This window comes from Primulina tabacum, chromosome 18 (assembly GCF_025594145.1).
Source record: "Primulina tabacum isolate GXHZ01 chromosome 18, ASM2559414v2, whole genome shotgun sequence".
Taxonomy (NCBI): domain Eukaryota; kingdom Viridiplantae; phylum Streptophyta; class Magnoliopsida; order Lamiales; family Gesneriaceae; genus Primulina; species Primulina tabacum.
In genome coordinates this window covers 28,408,317-28,426,175 of record NC_134567.1, presented here as the reverse complement: position 1 = coordinate 28,426,175, position 17,859 = coordinate 28,408,317, and the positions used below count along the sequence as shown (strand labels likewise).

General features: G+C 37.3%; 3 protein-coding genes, 1 non-coding gene and 1 pseudogene across 6 annotated transcripts; 3 read left to right on the top strand and 2 right to left on the bottom strand.

The window, feature by feature from the left end:
- The first annotated feature begins 1,030 nt into the window (after nt 1-1,030).
- Nucleotides 1,031-4,906, top strand: LOC142532817 (BTB/POZ domain-containing protein POB1-like). 2 transcript variants are annotated; one of them, XM_075639310.1, is made up of 6 exons: nt 1,031-1,462; nt 2,258-2,419; nt 2,670-2,779; nt 2,863-2,926; nt 3,299-3,578; nt 3,890-4,906. In XM_075639310.1, the coding sequence occupies exons 1-6, from the start codon at nt 1,261-1,263 to the stop codon at nt 4,719-4,721; spliced, it is 1,650 nt and encodes a 549-aa protein (XP_075495425.1). In that variant the 5' UTR covers nt 1,031-1,260; the 3' UTR covers nt 4,722-4,906. The 2 variants fall into 2 exon arrangements, with proteins under 2 accessions (XP_075495425.1, XP_075495424.1); XM_075639309.1 differs by having other exon boundaries at nt 2,661-2,779.
- A 688-nt stretch (nt 4,907-5,594) lies between these two features.
- Nucleotides 5,595-7,253, bottom strand: LOC142532142 (6-phosphogluconate dehydrogenase, decarboxylating 3, chloroplastic-like; annotated as a pseudogene).
- Nucleotides 7,254-8,620: 1,367 nt separating this feature from the next.
- LOC142532143 (protein SEH1-like) lies at nt 8,621-13,509 on the top strand. 2 transcript variants are annotated; one of them, XM_075638397.1, is made up of 8 exons: nt 8,621-8,922; nt 9,746-9,857; nt 10,077-10,177; nt 10,844-10,921; nt 11,530-11,685; nt 12,070-12,185; nt 12,543-12,664; nt 13,055-13,509. In XM_075638397.1, the coding sequence occupies exons 1-8, from the start codon at nt 8,764-8,766 to the stop codon at nt 13,108-13,110; spliced, it is 900 nt and encodes a 299-aa protein (XP_075494512.1). In that variant the 5' UTR covers nt 8,621-8,763; the 3' UTR covers nt 13,111-13,509. The 2 variants fall into 2 exon arrangements, with proteins under 2 accessions (XP_075494512.1, XP_075494511.1); XM_075638396.1 differs by having other exon boundaries at nt 12,543-12,669; nt 13,055-13,501.
- LOC142534016 (small nucleolar RNA snoR104) lies at nt 10,412-10,524 on the top strand. Its single transcript, XR_012816887.1, has one exon. It is a non-coding gene; the product is annotated as a small nucleolar RNA snoR104 (small nucleolar RNA).
- A 132-nt stretch (nt 13,510-13,641) lies between the features above and the next one.
- On the bottom strand, nt 13,642-16,382 carry LOC142532140 (phytyl ester synthase 1, chloroplastic-like). The gene is made up of 3 exons (XM_075638395.1): nt 15,748-16,382; nt 15,328-15,594; nt 13,642-15,240 (listed from the first exon to the last, which is right to left on the bottom strand). The coding sequence occupies exons 1-3, from the start codon at nt 16,145-16,147 to the stop codon at nt 13,781-13,783; spliced, it is 2,127 nt and encodes a 708-aa protein (XP_075494510.1). The 5' UTR covers nt 16,148-16,382; the 3' UTR covers nt 13,642-13,780.
- Between the last annotated feature and the right edge of the window lie 1,477 nt (nt 16,383-17,859).

Below are 17,859 nucleotides of genomic sequence, written 5' to 3'. Positions count from 1 at the left end.
TTTTTGGGCTTTTGATTCTTTGGAATTTTCAAGTACCTATTGAATAGGAAATTCATAACCTTCTTGTTTTTTTACTTTTTTTTGGGCAAAAACTTGTGAAATGGTATCACGGGTCGTATTTTGTGAGACAAATATCTTATTTGGGGCATACATGAAAAAGTATTACTTTTTATGCTAAGAGTATTGCTTTTTATTGTGAATATCGATAGGGTTGATCTGTCTCACAAAATAAAGATTCGTGAGATCGTTTCAGAATAGACTTTTTTTTTCTTTTTCTTTTTTATGTTACATTTTATTTTCACAAAACAATTAATAATCCATTTAATAATTAAAATTACATGCATATAAGTTTTAACTAGAATTAGAAAAATGCAAAAAGCATTTAATAAGATGAATAAACTTAATGGTGTTCGAATAATAATAATGATAAGATGTGTGCAAAGTTATAATGTATAATAAATAATTAGGATGTAATATTTAAAATGACAAAAAAAATAAATAAAAGGTAAACAAATGTGAAATTGATGAAAATAAGTAACGATTGGTGAATTTCTATAAACTAGGAGGCTAAAATGATATTTTAGCTGACATAAATAATAAATTGTAATGAACGAAAAGCTGTCTACAATAAATTGTTTGGTAAATTGTATTAGTTGCAATTCAGGTTTTGTATGCTTTCAAATTTTAATATTAATCTACTATAAATATTTTTTATTTCAATTTTAGTTTGTTCTTTAACGTAATATTGATTTAATATATTCGATGAAAAACGATTACGAATTTCAAAACTCGGATGTTAGAAACTAACTGAAATCTAATATCATAGAAGATATTAAAGAAGTAAATATATAAAACCAAAATCGCAATTTTTCCAAATTGTAATGAACGAAAAAACTGAAATTGTAATGAACGAAAAAACTGGTTTTTATTATTTGGTTATTTTCTTAATAGATAGAATTAGTAATGAAGAAATGGGATTTTAAAATAATGTCAACGAAAACAAAAAAAAAATAAAGATAAAACCTACAAATACAAAACCTAAATGACTTCCTCACCATTTCCCAAAACTTTCCGTTGCGTCTCTGTCTTTTTCTCCATGTTTTCTTGTGCCCAAATCGCCAACTTCTCGAGAAAACTGGCAAAATCCGTACCCATTTGTGTTGATACAGAGATATTCGACTATATAGGTCTATAGGGTCTTGTAATTTTGGGCGAATTAAAGTGGGTATTTTTTTTAAAAAACATACGAATATAATTGTTATGGAATCGGGCAGTTCGTTTGAAAGTGGGTCGCCGGAAAACTCGTCGGACTTTGCTTTTGCGTTCAATGACGTCAATTTCTCTGATAGGGTTCTTCGGATTGAGATCTTACTCGATGTGCCCGGATCCAAACCCGGCCCCGATGACAGTCTCGCTGATTGGGCGCGTAACCGGAAGCGGCGTCGCGATGATCAGCTCAATGGTATACTTTTTTTCTCTTTTATATTGTGGGTAATTTTGAATAAATTTGGATTTTATGGTTATGTGCATCTGTAATAAGGTAATTTTGGTTTTGATTCATTTTGTTTTATTGCATTACATTATATATGGTTAATTTTGTTTTTCTAAGGTTGTTCTCTTTCTAGCTTGTGATGAGGTAAACTCTGAAGTTTTGTGGGGCTTTAGGGTTCGGTTCAGAGGTCTTGTGATCGTGCATGTGTTTTTTTTTTTTTTTTGGGTTTTTTGGTCCATGGGATTAATTTTTGGAGAGTTATTTTAGTAATTTAGATTAATTTTTGAATATTGTGGGGGAATCATTGACGATTGCTGAATGTGGATTTATGGGTTTTCTTGGTGTTTGTAGAGTTGAATGTTGCATGAAACTGAATTAGAAATAGAATCCTTTTATTTAAGTCGTGTTATTCATGGTTGTGGAAGTTTTTTAACGAAGTTGTAGAATAATGTTTTGTTCATAGACTGCAAAGAGGCTTTACCATTTCTATGAAGTTTTCTGAGTTTGTTTGTGATCAAGGATGGACTACTAGGGTCTGGGGCACTGGGTGGATGCTGGGGCTATTCAGCCAAAAGTAACAGTTTTGATATGCGTGTTCCCTGTATTAATTTAACTTTTGGCTCCTGCCATATCCATCGTATGTATTCCTGTTCCAAAATTTTATGTTTAGAAATGTAAATATTTATGGTTTCATATTCGTGACTTAGCTGTGTTATCTAGGAGTTTACCAAGTTTTTTTTATTAATTGTGATCCATTGATCTCAGCTTTAGAGTTGACAGTGCAACGTGAAGAACAGATATTGAGTTGCAATATCCCAGATATGGAAGATGGTGTTACTTATGAAAACGTAGAGGAAGCTGTGGCAATGATCGAGGAGCCACCTGTAAATGTAACACAGACTGCAAATCACCAGCCTGATATGACAAGTATTTCCTCATTTGGAGTTCCTCTTTTGTTGTTCCAATCTCATGTTGCTCTTAAAATTTTTCATGGATGATTAGATTCTCAAAAATTCCTTTACAATTTGTCATGAACATTACAAAATGGTTTTACTACTCTGCTCAACTCGATTTTGATATATTATTTTGAGATTTCAGTGTCACATTAAAATTGGAATTATGTAGACCATGATTTCAACTATTTGACAAATGTATCTGACACTGCTAGTTAATGAAGCAACACAGGTCATTGAAACATCATCTGGAATGGACTACTCAGCCATCGTAGTGAAGACCATCCACATTAGCTCTCCTATTTTGGCAGCAAAGAGTCCATTCTTTTACAAGGTAGGTCGTCCACAATTCATTCTGTTGTTTTCTTGTTGATTTTGTATTTTATATTTATATTTTCATTGTTTATTTCTTTATAGTTGTTCTCAAATGGTATGAGAGAGTCAGAGCAGCGACGTGTAACTCTACGGATCCATGCCTCTGGTAAACATAGATACACATCAAGTATTTATTGCTTTTTATTTTTGGTCATTAGATTGACTTGGACCATAACATTAAAATTCTTTGAATCTTCAAGTGTTCAGTATATCTAGTACTTTGATTGTGTTCACTGTTCACATAGGGCTTTGTGAAATTGTGTACGTTTTGTAACTGGATGAAGCACTTGTATTATATCATTTTACATAATCTTTTGAACATATAAATCAATTCAGTTGCAACAATATTTTCCAATTCAAATGGTAGTACATATTGTCCTTGAAGTTCATTAACTTGACGTTATTGCTTTCTTGTCATGTATGATTCCAATGTATATGCTGAACTTTCCTATTGTTTGGGTCCCACTTTGGCGAGCAGAGGAAGCTGCCCTCATGGATTTGCTAAATTTTATGTATAGCAATTCTTTAACAAGAACAACACCGTCCGCTTTGTTGGATGTGTTGATGGCTGCTGACAAATATGAGGTTGCATCATGTATGAGATATTGCAGCCGTCTATTACGAAACTTGCCGATGACTTGTGAATCAGCATTGCTTTATTTGGATCTTCCTTCGACTGTTTTGATGGCTGATACAGTTCAGCCACTTACGGATGCTGCCAAGCGATTTCTTGCCGAACGCTTCAAGGACATGAGCAAGTAAGCTCCTGGCTTTTGTATTGAGGATATGTGTGTTTTTCTCGTCTGTGGTTGACTATTGTCTTTCTTTATGTTTGATTTGCAATTTGTCTGCCACCGATTAAAGTAGTGATTTGGTTTCTCTCTATCTTAAAATATCCAAGTTATTCATTTTCTCTTCAACAATAAAATCCGATTAGCTTAGATTGCGAGGCCAGGAAAAGAAATAATGTTTCTCTATTCTTAATTAGTTTTCCTTGGATTGTTCAGGGCTTTCTTTTTTTCTTTTTTAAGGTTTTACTGCCTGAAGAGGCTATTTTTGCAATTACCAGGTTTCAAGAAGAAGTGCTCAACCTGCCTTTATCTGGTATTGAGGTAATCCTGGCCAGTGATGATCTTCAGGTGGCTTCGGAGGATGCTATCTTAGATTTTGTGCTGAAGTGGGCTCGAATACATTACCCAAAGCTGGAGGAACGACGTGAAATATTGAGCACACGTCTCATTCGCCTGATTCGTTTTCCATGCATGAGTTGCCGAAAGCTGAGAAAAGTCCTAACTTGCAGCGACTTTGATCCTGAACTTACTTCCAAGGTCGTACTAGATGCCCTCTTTTTCAAGGCAGAAGCTCCATACCGGCAGCGTACTCTTGTGGCAGAGGGAAATGCTTCATTCCGCCGTTTTGCAGAGCGTGCATATAAATACCGACCCGTCAAGGTTGTTGAATTTGAGTTACCTCGTCAACAGTGTATAGTGTATCTGGATCTAAAGCGAGAGGAGTGTGCAAATCTCTTCCCTTCTGGTCGAGTCTACTCCCAAGCTTTTCACTTGGGAGGGCAAGGATTTTTCTTGTCGGCCCATTGCAATATGGACCAACAGAGTTCTTTCCATTGTTTCGGGCTGTTTTTAGGCATGCAGGAGAAGGGATCAGACACTTTCACAGTTGACTACGAGTTCGCTTCCAGGACAAAGCCCTCGGAGGAGTTTGTGAGCAAGTATAAAGGAAATTACAACTTTACTGGAGGAAAGGCTGTGGGATACCGAAACTTATTTGGCGTTCCATGGACGGCTTTCATAGCAGACAACAGCCCTTTTTTCATCAATGGGATTCTCCATCTGAGGGCTGAACTGACGATCAAACCACGAGTATTTCTTGATAATATATGAGGAAAGCTTTGTTTATCAATTTGATCGACACTGTTTTTCGAGTCCAGACAGATCGGGTTGCAATTTTGTATGCCTAATGTTGAAATGCTAAATTCAGCTCAGTCTGCTTGGGATAATGTTTGAGATAACTTTGTTGGAACTTGTACATACCCATTTGAGGTAGCTTTCATTTGATTTTGTTTTCATCCTTTAGGTCATTCATTCATGTCTTATTTTAAATTTTCCGTAGTAAAATATAATTTAGGCCGTCTATATGGGAATTTTCTTCCAAGTTTGTAGTTTTTTCCCAGTAAAATGGAACGTCTCCGCAATTGCATGCAAGTAATATGTGGTTGCGCACCCTATGTTACTTTTATTTATATATTTTGAAATTAAATTTATATATGAATTTTTTTTAGCAAATAAAAAAAAATAGATGCGATTTTTTTAAAGAAGTTTTCTGAGAATTATCTCGAATGCTTAGGTTTGAAAATAATTTTGTGACTTGGAGATGATATGATTGTAGTTTATTCTACATCGATTTTCTATCATAATATATATAGCTAAATAGCCGAACATAAAAATAATAATAAAGTTTATAAAAAAAGGTGATCAGACATTAAAGTCTTTAAGATTTGAGACGTATTGGTTAGTTTAATTGGAATTAACCGATGAAACTAACCGATATATATATTAATATATATATATATATATATATATATGGTGCACATAGAAACTGTTTAATTAGAATGAAAATTAGTTAATCTACTTTCTCAATAATTGTTAATCACTCTTTTGTTATTGCCTTCCAAAAAACCTTCATAATTTTTTTTTTTTAATCTTATTATTATTCAGGCAGATCATCGCAGAACATCAAAATGGCCGTGTGGAATATGATGCTCAAATAGGTATTGCTCCATTTATTAACATTGAGAAAGCAAGAAAATTAACGATAATATAGCTCAAAGTGAAATATATCCCTCCAGAAAATCAATGGTATAACTTCAACAACCAAATTCTAACCACCAAACCAAACCTCACCTCACCTCTACCTAGCCACTCTGGTCTTTCGAGCAAGCTTGGACCACTCGGTGTGGTATGATCCAGGGCGATCGATCCTCTCATAGGTATGCGCCCCAAAATAATCCCTCTGAGCCTGCACAAGGTTGGCAGGCAGTCTACTACGCCTATAAGTATCAAAATATTGCAAACTCGCAGACATCCCGGGGACACTAATTCCCTTCTGAATCGCCAACCCCACGACTCTCCTCCATGCCGCCTGTCTTTGCACCATTTCCCTTGCAAATTCGGGGTCCACCAACAAATTGGCCAGCCCCGGATTCCTCTGATAAGCTTGCTTGATCCTATCCAAGAAAACTGCCCTGATGATACACCCACCTTTCCAAATCCTCGCCAACTCCCCCAAGTTCAAACCCCATCCTTTCTCCGCACTCTTTGACCTCAACAAATTCATCCCTTGGGCGTAACTACAAATCTTGGACGCGTAAAGAGCCTGCCGAACATCGTCAATCAACCTTTTCTTATCCACTACAGCCACATTATTAATCATCTCCTCCTTCAACCCTTCTTTCTCGAAAATCTCTGCAGCCGCCTCCCTCTCCTCCTTTAAACCACTCATATACCTACAATCCAAGGAAGCAGAAATCGTGGGAGCTGCGATGGACAGCTCAGCGGCCTGCTGAACCGTCCATTTCCCAGTTCCTTTCATCCCAGTCTTATCCAAAATCTTATCCACCAAATACCCAACGCCAGTCTCCTCATCCTCCACCTTAAAGATATCTGCCGTAATCTCAACCAAGAAACTCTCCAACTCCCCCCTATTCCAATCATAAAAAATCCCCGCTAACTCCTCGTTCCCCAGTCCCCCAACGTTCTTCAGCACATCATACATAGGCTTCAGAAATCAGCTGCATATCACCGTACTCAATCCCATTATGCACCATCTTCACAAAATTCCCCGACCCCCCCTTCGCCAATGTAAGTAACACAAGGGCCATCATCCACCTGCGCCGCGACCTTATCAAGAATGTGATGAATATTCAAATAGGCCTGGCGGGACCCTCCTGGCATCAAAGAAGGCCCATTTCGTGCCCCGTCTTCACCCCCAGAAACTCCCATCCCAAGATAAAGCAAACCCTTTTCAGAAACCTCTGAAATACGGCGTTCAGTGTTTTCATACCACTCATTACCCCCATCAATGATCGTATCACCGGGCTCCATGTACGCAGACAGAGCAGCAATGGTCTGGTCAACAGGGGCTCCAGCTTTGACAAGAATGATCACGGACCTGGGATTTTTAATAGAAAGGACGAAATCTTTGGGGTTGTCCTGGCCGAAGAGAGGAAGGTTTCCTTCCCGGTGAGCTCGATCTACAGTTTCGTCGACTTTGGACGTCGTCCGATTGTAGACAGAAATCGGGAAGCCTTTCTCCGCGATGTTTAGTGCCAAGTTTTGACCCATTACTGCGAGGCCCGCAAGCCCGTTTGTTGATTTTCCATATAAAAAACAAAATAGCATTCAAAGAAAAACCTATGTTGTGTTGGAATCGAACAACGGAGAAACAAAGTCGAGCACAATCTGTGAACATGAATCTATCGTAGTCGGAAGATTAAGGTTGGCTAAACTTGATTGTGAACAGAAAGGTTTCTCCCGATTGGAAAAACTAACCAGCAAAATTTACCGACTCGTAAAATAAACAAAAATCTTTATAATATTTGGTGCGTAATCTACTTAATTATCACTTTCTAATATTTGTACATGATCTTTTTAAGATGTTGAGTTTATGAAAATTGAATGAAAATCATTTTTTTTTGAGACATTGTTTCAAATTTGAGATTTTGATGTTTTATAAATTAAAAATATCGACGGCTATATTATTTTTTTGAATGTAATATGGCTATTGATGCGATCCAGGTGAAATGAGTGAGTAGGGTCGGGTGCTCCCACCGGATCTGCTATCAAAATGATGAAGGAAACAAGAGCAATGTGGATATCTGAACCAGAAGCTTCTTTCCCGGGCGGAGAGGATTTCCTGCACTCAAGAAGGTAGCCACGTGAATGGGTGCCGGCCACTCCGATGCTTAAGTCAGTGAATGATTCAAGCCAAGAACCAATGTAACCAAGTGATGGTTGTGATATTGGTGTGAATGAATGAATGTAAATGTAAAGGAAGAACCTGATATTTATTGTAGGAGAAGTAATGATGACCTCGTTCTCCGTGTTACCTACTAATTATAGTAGGACTGCTGAGCACACCCTATATTCTGACGTGTCAAATCTCATACTAGTCACATCCAGCCCATCTGATTTTGTCAACCCATCGGCCCGGTGTCAGAGATGGGACAGTTGCCCACATCCTATTCTGCTAGTATACTCGAGGGCGGTGCTCATATCGAGGTAGCCCGGGTAGAAAGTTCCTGGGAGTTTGAACGAGAGCCCGGGCGTCCGGTGGCCCGGGGAGGAGACGTCCCGGGCATTCACCCGCCCGGCTCCTGATGAGCTCTTACTGCCGACTTGTCCTGATTCTGGCCATCCATCCAGTATCATGGGTCGTCCATGCCCCGGACACAAGAATCGTCCATGACTCGGGCACAACCCGGGCTATCCCGAGGGTATCATCTATTATTCCATTATCATTCAATTATTAATTCAATTCATTCCATCGTACCACACACTACTCTAATATTTGAGTATGTTTTTTGTGAGACGGTCTCACGAATCTTTATCTGTGAGACGGTCAGCTTTATCGATATTCACAATAAAAAATAATACTCTTAACATAAAAAGTAATAATTTTTCATGAATGGCCCAAATAAAAAATGTGTATCACAAAATACAACCTATAAGACTATCTCACTCAAATTTTTACCCTAATTATTTGGCCAAACCCATTCGAGTAAATTGATTTGAATAGTTTAAACGAATTGGGCCATTAGGGTTCCAGAGATCAATTCATAACAAAGATTCCTTCCTTACATCTAAAAACAAGCATCAGCAGATACAGAATCCAAGTGCACAGTCTTGTAGAAAGCGAGATAAAGAGATGGATAAACACATTTTGACGCTCGACAAGGGGACGTCATGCACTGCGTGGAACCACTGTGGCCTGAGATTGGCTGCTGGTTTGAATGATGGTACATTGTCCATTTATGATTCAGCTGATGCAGCGTCTTCCGTTTTCAATTGCACCTCCAGAGTTAAGGTGAAATCATCTTCATTTCTTGCTACGAAGCTTGTTTTTCTGTTTTCTCCTGCCTTTTGCTTCAGTGTGCAATTGGAAGAGTGTTCTACTATTTATGCGAGTTTGGCTTAACATTGAGTGTCGGGACCCGGGAGAGTCAGGTTTACTGTTTACGACGTGAAATCGTTAAATTTACAAAGTTGGCTGGCTCCATATCCGAATGAGGTGGAATGATAAGTTTACCGCACATATAGTTTGTCTTGTCTTTTGGTATGAGATGTCCGGTTGGATATATGGACTTATATTGGTGAGATTCTACGTGGTGAAACTAGAAAGTGATGATTTGGGAAGGGACCATAATCGGGTTAGTGGTGGTAATGTGGCCTTTGTTCGCATTACAAATTTAGATTGCATTATATGTACTGATTATTGATAGGTGAATGAAGTTTGTACAATGTTGGCTGCTGTCAGTATCAGTTTCTCAAGGGGTCGGATTGGTGGGCAATGTAGCATATACCACATGCGCTCTACAACAAATTGTGGAATAGCTCGTAGCTTGAGGGGCTCTTGCACATGAAAGACTAGCATTTTGGGTTTGGGGCTTTGGGTTCTCTTCTTGGGCTTATAAACTAACAGAAATATGTAAAAAATTCATCCTATTTACGGGGGCAGGCTTGGTGGAGTACCCCATAAATGCCAGCTGTTATCTATATATTAAAATTCACGCCCATGATTGTATATTAAGCTGTCATCTTGACTAAATATTTTTAAGTCTTCCGTACGTTGTATCATATTCGTAAATTTTGATGAATTTGAGTGTGATATGATTTTGATTTTCTATTAGGTTCAAGAAGGCAGCATCTTGAAAGTGGTCTGGGTTCCACCAGAATTTGGAGATGCAATTGCATGCATTGGTGCCTGTGGAACTTTGTCTTTGTGGGAGGAAGTTGCCGAAGGTACTCGCTCCGTGTTTTTATTCCATCAGATGAGGGAAACCATAGAATTCTGGAATTGATTTAGGCTTACGTTGCTGGTTATGTCAGATTTGGATCACAACTTGTCTAATCATGTTCTATCTTCTGTTGTTGACCGACTGACATCTTTTATATGCATTTTTTGTTTTACAACATCTTATTTGTCTAAAAACTATGCATTTTTAATTTTCCATCTGCTAGATACTGAAGGCAATCAGTGGAAGCTGCGTAAATCCTTTGAAAGAAACACGAGCCAAGTTCTAGATGCTCAATTCGGTGGTTGTCATACAAGTTTGAAATTGGTGAGACTTGTTATTAGTTTCTTACATGTAGCACTTTATGGTGCTTAGAAACAACAGGCATGGCTCACAAAGGCCGAGAAAATTTTGACTTCTCTTTGCTTCAACTTAAACATAGTACTTACTATATATATATTTTTTTAAAACTAAATACTATAAATTCTTGTGCTGGATTTTTCTTCGAATGGATAGATGCGAAGGAAGGAAGGATGGGAAAAATAGATTGGAAGGAAAGAAGGGAAGCATCTAGAAGCTGAGATGTTAACTGATACAATCTTCCTAAATTGAACCTCATCGTTGTTCCTTGCAGTGCCTAAGTAAACTTTGCAAGTCAAAAATGAGGCACATGAATTATATGTACATGTATTAATATAATGAGAAAAAGGTTTTTTTTTATTGTTTCAGATTCATTACTCGCGCCAGTATGTTTTTTCTTTAGTCTGTACTCTGTAAGAGTAAAAAACATTTAGATTGAGATGGGAAACAATTTTCTTCATGTGAACAAGCATAAACGAAGGTTATAAACTACTTTGTATCGATTATTTTAAAGAAAAATAACTTCAGTTCCAGAATATATTCACTTTGAAAACGAAACATGATCTCATGATGTGAAAAATATTCTATAAGTTGGAATGTTTGTAGGTTTAGCTGCAATTACCTCCTTTCCAGGTTGCTGCATTTGCAGATGGTCAAGTAAAAATCTATGAGCTACTCGATATGCTTGATTTGGAGAAGTGGCAACTTCAGGTCCTCCCTTTGGTTATCATTGTTACTAATCTGTTTTTGCTTCACTTTGCAGTTTGTAGGCATACCGTGTGAGCTGGACATAGCATTATTTATTATGAACTGTACAGTTGTTTTGTTTGCATCTTTTAATCACCTTCATTTAAGCAATCATTATCTTTCTGTATTTTACATTTAGATGTATAAACTCATGGTACAAGTGCTTGTCTTTACGTTTTTGTAATCTATTTTTCTTTGCATAATTTGGGCCATCTCTATTTGGTTTATTGCCTTTAGTTGTGTGTGTTCGATATCCATGTAATGGGAAATTTTGGTAATATAACTATTCATTATTTATTGTTGTTCAAAAAGATTTGGAAAGAAGTTTCATCCCATGTAGCCTTTTGATCTTTTTGGAACTCTAATCTAGATAAAATGGACGGAGCAAAAGCCATCACCAAGTCATTTGTGCTCATTGTTAACGTTAGAAGAGAAACATTTTGTGTATACTTAGTTTCATGGACTCATCTGCCATTTCCCAGAGGTGGTAGTCTTAGTTCTGTTTTCTGCGAACTGGATAGGGAATATTTTTTAACAATATACCAATTTGATCTTTTATTGTTTCTTTGTAGGCCGAATTTCAAAACGTAGTTGATGTGGTGTCCAAGTTTGGTAATGCTTCATGCCTGTCTGCTTCCATCTCTTGGAATCCACTAAAAAGTGAAGTCCAGCAGGCAGTCTTTGTTTTGGGCTTTAGCTCTAATATGCCATCGTTAAACTCCCCTAAGGTACATAGCCTTCATCATTTTCTCCTTGAATTCAAACTGCATCGAACTTGCTTGACAAAAAATCGACTAGTTAGGAAATTTTGATACAGTAGGTAGTACGTTATGATCAGGGAGATAGTATTTCATTGCAAGGATCTTATGTTCAGTTTTTAATACTCTCAAAGAATTCTTTGAGATTTAGGATTTCTTTCCCTGTAAAGAACTATTAAATTATAGAACTGCTTATGCAGTAACATTTTTTACACGTCGACACCACAATGAATATTCTAGCTATGTTGTGACAGTCTGAATTCTCTAAAGCTTCTTCAATCTTATGTCTCTGCTAGAAGATGGCTTCCAGTTGCAGAACTTTCCATCATCAATTCATATTATAGTTTTTAACAGGTCTGGGAGTATGATCAGGATCATCAAAGATGGCTTCCAGTTGCAGAACTTTCCATGCCAGAGGACAAGAGTGATGAGGAGGTCTATGCAGTTGCTTGGGCACCTAACATAGGCAGGTATAACATTTCTATATTATTCTTCCCTTTGTGTTGGAAATTGAGTTTCTGTGATGCTATATAGATAAGCTTTCACGTATATGAATTTTGATCTCGGGATTTATTTAACACTTAACGGGATAATAAGCAGTGGTTCTGGTCTGACCGTACTAGGTTATGCCTATTTTCCAACCACAAAGAACTGTTTTGCCAAATTGCATGCATTGGGCTCAAATTTTAAACCCCATAACGCGGCAGGTTAAGAATTGACTGTTCTCCATAACGGATTTGTACGAACATAAACATATTCGAAAAGTGAATGCTGAAGATCATGACATACAATGACTGATATGATGTTCCTTATTTCTCTCTCTCTAGGCCTTATGAACTGATTGCTGTGGCAACTCAAAAGGGAATCGGACTCTGGCACATAGGATTAAACCCTGATGCTGATGGGAGGCTTTCGGTGAATCAAGTTTCAATGCTCCATGGCCATGATGGTCAGGTATTTGCTCACCCATATATTCATGTATCTTCTACTAGGTGTATCAGTGATCTAGTTGGTGTTCATTAAACATTGAGCTTCTGATAGTACGCCCCCTTTATTTCCTCTGGAGTAAGATTTTTGAATGCTGAATTTGTGTTTCCCCTAAGACTATTCAAGTCTTTTTTCCAACGGTTGATGTGACCAATATTTTGATTAGAATATAGGGTACCAAATCTTGCAGAGGGCGACCTAAACATTAGGATTCTACAGCTTTTCTAGGCGTCCTAATGGACCTCTAGGTGCTTGCATGAAATTGATCGAAAAAAGATCTGGTTTTTGAGGGAACAGGATAACTATATTTAGTTTACACGTGATTATGCAAAACAATATATTTGCTTGATAGGTATGGCAGATGGAATGGGACATGAGCGGAATGACACTGGCTACTACTGGAACTGATGGTGTAGTCAGATTGTGGCAGGCAAATTTGAATGGAGTTTGGCACGAGCAAGCCGTTTTGGCACCTGCAAGTTAATTTTACTCCGTTTCGCCCACAAGTTAATTTTGCTCGTCTGAATTCTGGAAATGGCCGCTTTTCGCTGACGATATACGACAGCACACACCCCATTGCTTGCTTGTATGGCGACTTTGCTTGTTGAATTCTCCAGCAAAATTATTGGTATGTATTTATTTCAATGTGATTGCTTCTCCCTATGTTCCTTGTAGCACTAACCAACCAACAAGCTCGAGTGGTGGAACATTTTATGTCGATGATAACTGCTTGGGACCATATGAATCGGCAAGAGGCAACTAGTTGTAACAGATATTGTTTCTTTGAATTCGGATATAATTCATGGAACTTGTATCTACTGATTATAATATACCAATCAACTACAGTATACAGATTGATATCAGTTTTTAGTCGGTTAAATTTGGATAGCATTTTATTGGATGTTACCCATGTCGACCAAATTCATATTTGTATATTTGAATGGATACCCAATCGAAAATGTATATATAGAAGATGTCAAGAACTTTCCATGATAAATCATTAAATATTATTCGACCCAACTCAAAAAAAATTGACCAAACGACAGAATCCATTATAATCCATACCAGAAACCAGAATTCACAGATCGAAGGTTGGAAGCTGATGAACCGGAGCCGAAACTAGTCGATATAATATCCTCTCGAACAAATTTCTGTAAGGATCCTCCTCCCTCTTCTCGAGCAAATAAGCTATACTTCGTTCTACATCAGATTTGATCTGCTGGTAAAATTCCGTGACACTGCTCTTATCCTTTAGCATCTCCCCCCTTCCCTTTGTCGCTAGTGGTTTCCCAAACAGGCAGTAGAATCGTCCTGGAAGCTTAGGTAAAATGCCCGGAACAAAGAAATCTTGGTTGGCTACTTCCCCTTCCATTTGAACCCCTGGCCTTACTCTAATAGCGTTGAGATTGTTATGCTTTATCATGTCATTTACAAAAGGGATTCTCATTAGTTCATCATAATCAAGAACTAGTTCGACAATATCGTCTACTCCAACTACGCCAAAAGGTACGATTGTGGCCCCGAATCTGATAGCCATTCTCACAAACTCAGGCTCTTTTGGCCAGAATAGCTTGTAACTTTCACCCTTTCGGTGTAAAGCCTCACGTACACCACCAGGGTAAAGAAGGACATAGGACTTTGTCGATAGTAGTTTGAAAATGTTGCTTGCTGTGACAGGTATTGCACCGAATACCCTGAACATGTCGAAATCCGAGGTATCTTGTAAAGGGCCTTCATAGCTTTGATTGAACATCTCTGGATGTGCAACACCATGGACCATGACGGTTTTCTCCCTCAAGAATTCTTCGACTATTGAACCAAGTTCTGTTCCTAGTAGCATGTGGTAGCCAACTAGAAGAACGGGACCTTGATCCGGGATTCCTTCGAGACCTCTTACTATCTTTCCGTCTCCTAAAGTTGATAACATAACGGGGCTCGTCCCAAGGCGCAAAAGACCCAATTTTTTATTAAAGACATTCTTGAATTCCGACATGCTTGGAGGGAGGAAATCTTTGACGTAATCATGTCTTTTAGAACGTCGATATGTGGAGGATCCTTTTATGACAGTCAAAAGATTCATCCCATCTTCAAGCAGGAGAACGTGACCATTGTCTTTGAAAAAGCGAACTCTGCAATTTTTTATCATGTTTGAGAGTCTTTGAGCCTCAGATTCACTAGGAAGCAAGCTATCTTTTCCACTCGCAAGGATAAGTACTTCAGCTTTGACAGCTTGGAGTCGAGAATTGGCATGTCTTTCTGCAGATTTTAGCAGTTTCAGCTTCCATATCAGAGTTTTCTTGGGTATAATATCGGCCAGGGTTGAGGCACCGGCTAGTAAAGTTCTGAGCTCGTACAAAAAATTCTCTATTTGTTTGATGGGAAAGTTGAACATGCTTTCGCCTTTGTTTACTTTGGCCATTTTGATTGGATCTCCTAAAACCGAGGCAAAAATGTAAGGAACTACGTGTCTCAGTTCTTCAGGGAAAGCTTCCAAGATTGGTAGCAGAGGATTTAGATGTGACCTGTTAAATGATGTTGCTGCGATACAAGAGATTAAGCATCATTCATTGGGAAGAAGAAAACCATTATCAAACGAGGGATCGCATGCAACATTCGGGAATTTACCTGGATTCACCAATATCAGTACTAAATCAATCATAGGATTATGAGCAGCTACTGAGAGAGCAAGACATCCTCCAAAAGATTCTCCCACCAAATATATTGGCCTCGTTGTATTTTTCATATGTTCTTCCATTATCACATTTTCAACAAATTTTACGAGCCCTTCATACGGGGTTCTATCGTGAACTGGAACGTGCATACACCGAACTTCAAACACCTTACCTAAAGCTTTGTGATGCAGAATGAGTCCCATTCCAAGACCATCAATTCCTGCGTGATGCAAAGTTAGCAATACTCTAAATCTTAAACTGTTTTTAGTAGGATTTTTCCAAACTTCTCGGTGTTATATGTTTAATGTTTTTTCATGATCACCATATATTCTTTCTAGCTCTTGATCAATTATCAAAGATCCTGTAATCACACCTGGCAAGAACAGAAGAAGGGGTGAATTTTCCAGGGGCCGACCCGATTCTACAGGACAAAACCACCGGGGAGGTCCATTATCAGGCTGAATCATGTTCTTGGCTACTTCAAGATATTGATTCACAGTTTGAGTTCCATACCCGTCATCCCAGAGGGGCCTTAGTTTTTCTTCCAGATTCCCCTCATTATATTCTTGGACAAAACCTTGTCCCGACAAAACTTTCCCATTCTTCTTTTTTACCCGGAAATGAACTCCAGATAACCTGGAATTTAGCCACGACTTCATCGATAAGTTCTTGCAGTAGTGTGGTTCTCCAAGTAAAACCGGATAACGTGGTTTATATTCTTGGTTCAAGGAAACCATATGAGAAAAACACAACTTTCCTGCTGTATGTGACATTTTGCAAGCTATGGTTGCAGATTATGGACACAATCTCGAAGATATACCGAGCAAGAAGGTGAAAATACATTAGGTAATAACACGAATATAAACGAATGAATTTCGGTTTCGTGTGGAGTTCTTAAAAACCTCTTTAACAGGAAGAACTCACACTTTTCTTGCTTAAGCCTTAAAAAATGTCGAAATAGCGAGTCAGGCAAGGAAAAATGGGAGCTGCAAATGAATGGAAGCTGTAGTAGTTATTTTGAATGACCAAATTCTAGCCTTAAATTCATGCATATGACCGTAGCGATGCCTTTTTATGTCAAATTTCTGATAGGCTTTGAAGCCTTATAAATTACTTTATATATTTAATTTAAATACATAAATATATTAAGTTGGATTTGAAAATTTCTAGTAGGTCTTGTAAATGGCCGGCGGACCTCGTATATATTTAAAGCAAAAACTTGTGTGAGAAGATCTCACGGGTCGTATTTTGTGAGACGGATCTCTTATTTGAGTCATCCATGAAAAAGTATTACTTTTTATGCTAAGATTATTACTTTTAATTATGAATATCGGTAGAATTGATCCGTCTCACAAATAAAGATTCGCTGAGAACCTACTCTATGTTTAACTAACAACGTTCAAAATTTCCGACGTAATTTTCCCAAGTCTCGTTCAATTTAAAACCGTTAATACTTCAATTTTGATGACCATAATATTAAATATGATGTTGATCGTTTGACCAATGATTAAACATTCGACAAAAATATTCGAATACAAAACATATGAGGTGTTTGAGAATAGCTATGTATCACAAAATCAAAGTCATGCTCACGAAAAAGTAAATTATAAATGATGAATTTTGCAATATATTTAATAGATAAATAAAATATTCATTCGAAATAAATCATTATTTTTTTATATTAATTGTATGACATGATAGATTCATCCACTCAGCACACGTGTCATCAACAGCACACGTATCATGCGTTGAACGGATGAAAACACTACTCATGTCGATAGCATAAACAAAACTTAATCATAGATAGTCCACTTTAAAGATATAATCTTCACATTCTTTGTGCTACTATTTTCTTATCGATTAGTGCCATTATTAAAATCAACACTCTTGTTATATAAAATTTTATTTAAAAATATTCCATCTCTAAATTTTAATTTACCTTCACAATTGTAAAAACACCATGGGATTGTTTTGTGAGCTTCCGAATAAGGTTTCAGGAGGAAATATTTCCAGAATTAAATATGTGTTTGGTTTTAACAATCTTTGATTTGGCTAATTAACATTGTGATTGTAATTATATATTAACTATATCAATAAAAACCAAATACATGCAACTTTTTTCAACACAATTCATGGGGCTAATTGTGTATGAAAAATCAATGAAAGACGTGTTGAGTTATTAATATTTTATATGAAATTTTATGATTTTTTAGAATTTTTAGAAAGATGATTGATGTAAGGCAAAAACTTATGTGAGACGGTCTCATGAGTCGTATTTTATGAGACATATATCTTATTTGAATCATCCATGAAAAAGTATTACTTTTTATGCTAATAGTATTACTTTTTATTGTGAATACTACCGATTGACCCGTCTCACAGATGAAGATTCGCGAGACTATCTCATAAAAGACATACTCCGTATGTAATTAGACTCGATTCATGAATTATTTCCGGAGTGTTTATCTTTCACTTTTCAATTATT

Excerpts from the sequence above, each read along its gene's own strand:
- LOC142532817 (XM_075639309.1), top strand. The coding sequence starts at position 1,261 with ATGGAATCGGGCAGTTCGTTTGAAAGTGGGTCGCCGGAAAACTCGTCG. Across the intron at positions 2,420-2,660 it reads TCACCAGCCTGATATGACAA|TTAATGAAGCAACACAGGTC; the intron begins GTATTTCCTCAT and ends TGACACTGCTAG. Across the intron at positions 2,780-2,862 it reads AGAGTCCATTCTTTTACAAG|TTGTTCTCAAATGGTATGAG; the intron begins GTAGGTCGTCCA and ends ATTTCTTTATAG.
- LOC142532143 (XM_075638396.1), top strand. The coding sequence starts at position 8,764 with ATGGATAAACACATTTTGACGCTCGACAAGGGGACGTCATGCACTGCG. Across the intron at positions 10,922-11,529 it reads TGGAGAAGTGGCAACTTCAG|GCCGAATTTCAAAACGTAGT; the intron begins GTCCTCCCTTTG and ends GTTTCTTTGTAG. Across the intron at positions 12,670-13,054 it reads TCCATGGCCATGATGGTCAG|GTATGGCAGATGGAATGGGA; the intron begins GTATTTGCTCAC and ends TTTGCTTGATAG.
- LOC142532140 (XM_075638395.1), bottom strand. The coding sequence starts at position 16,147 with ATGTCACATACAGCAGGAAAGTTGTGTTTTTCTCATATGGTTTCCTTG. Across the intron at positions 15,595-15,747 it reads CCTTCTTCTGTTCTTGCCAG|GAATTGATGGTCTTGGAATG; the intron begins GTGTGATTACAG and ends TGCATCACGCAG. Across the intron at positions 15,241-15,327 it reads ACTGATATTGGTGAATCCAG|CAACATCATTTAACAGGTCA; the intron begins GTAAATTCCCGA and ends CTTGTATCGCAG.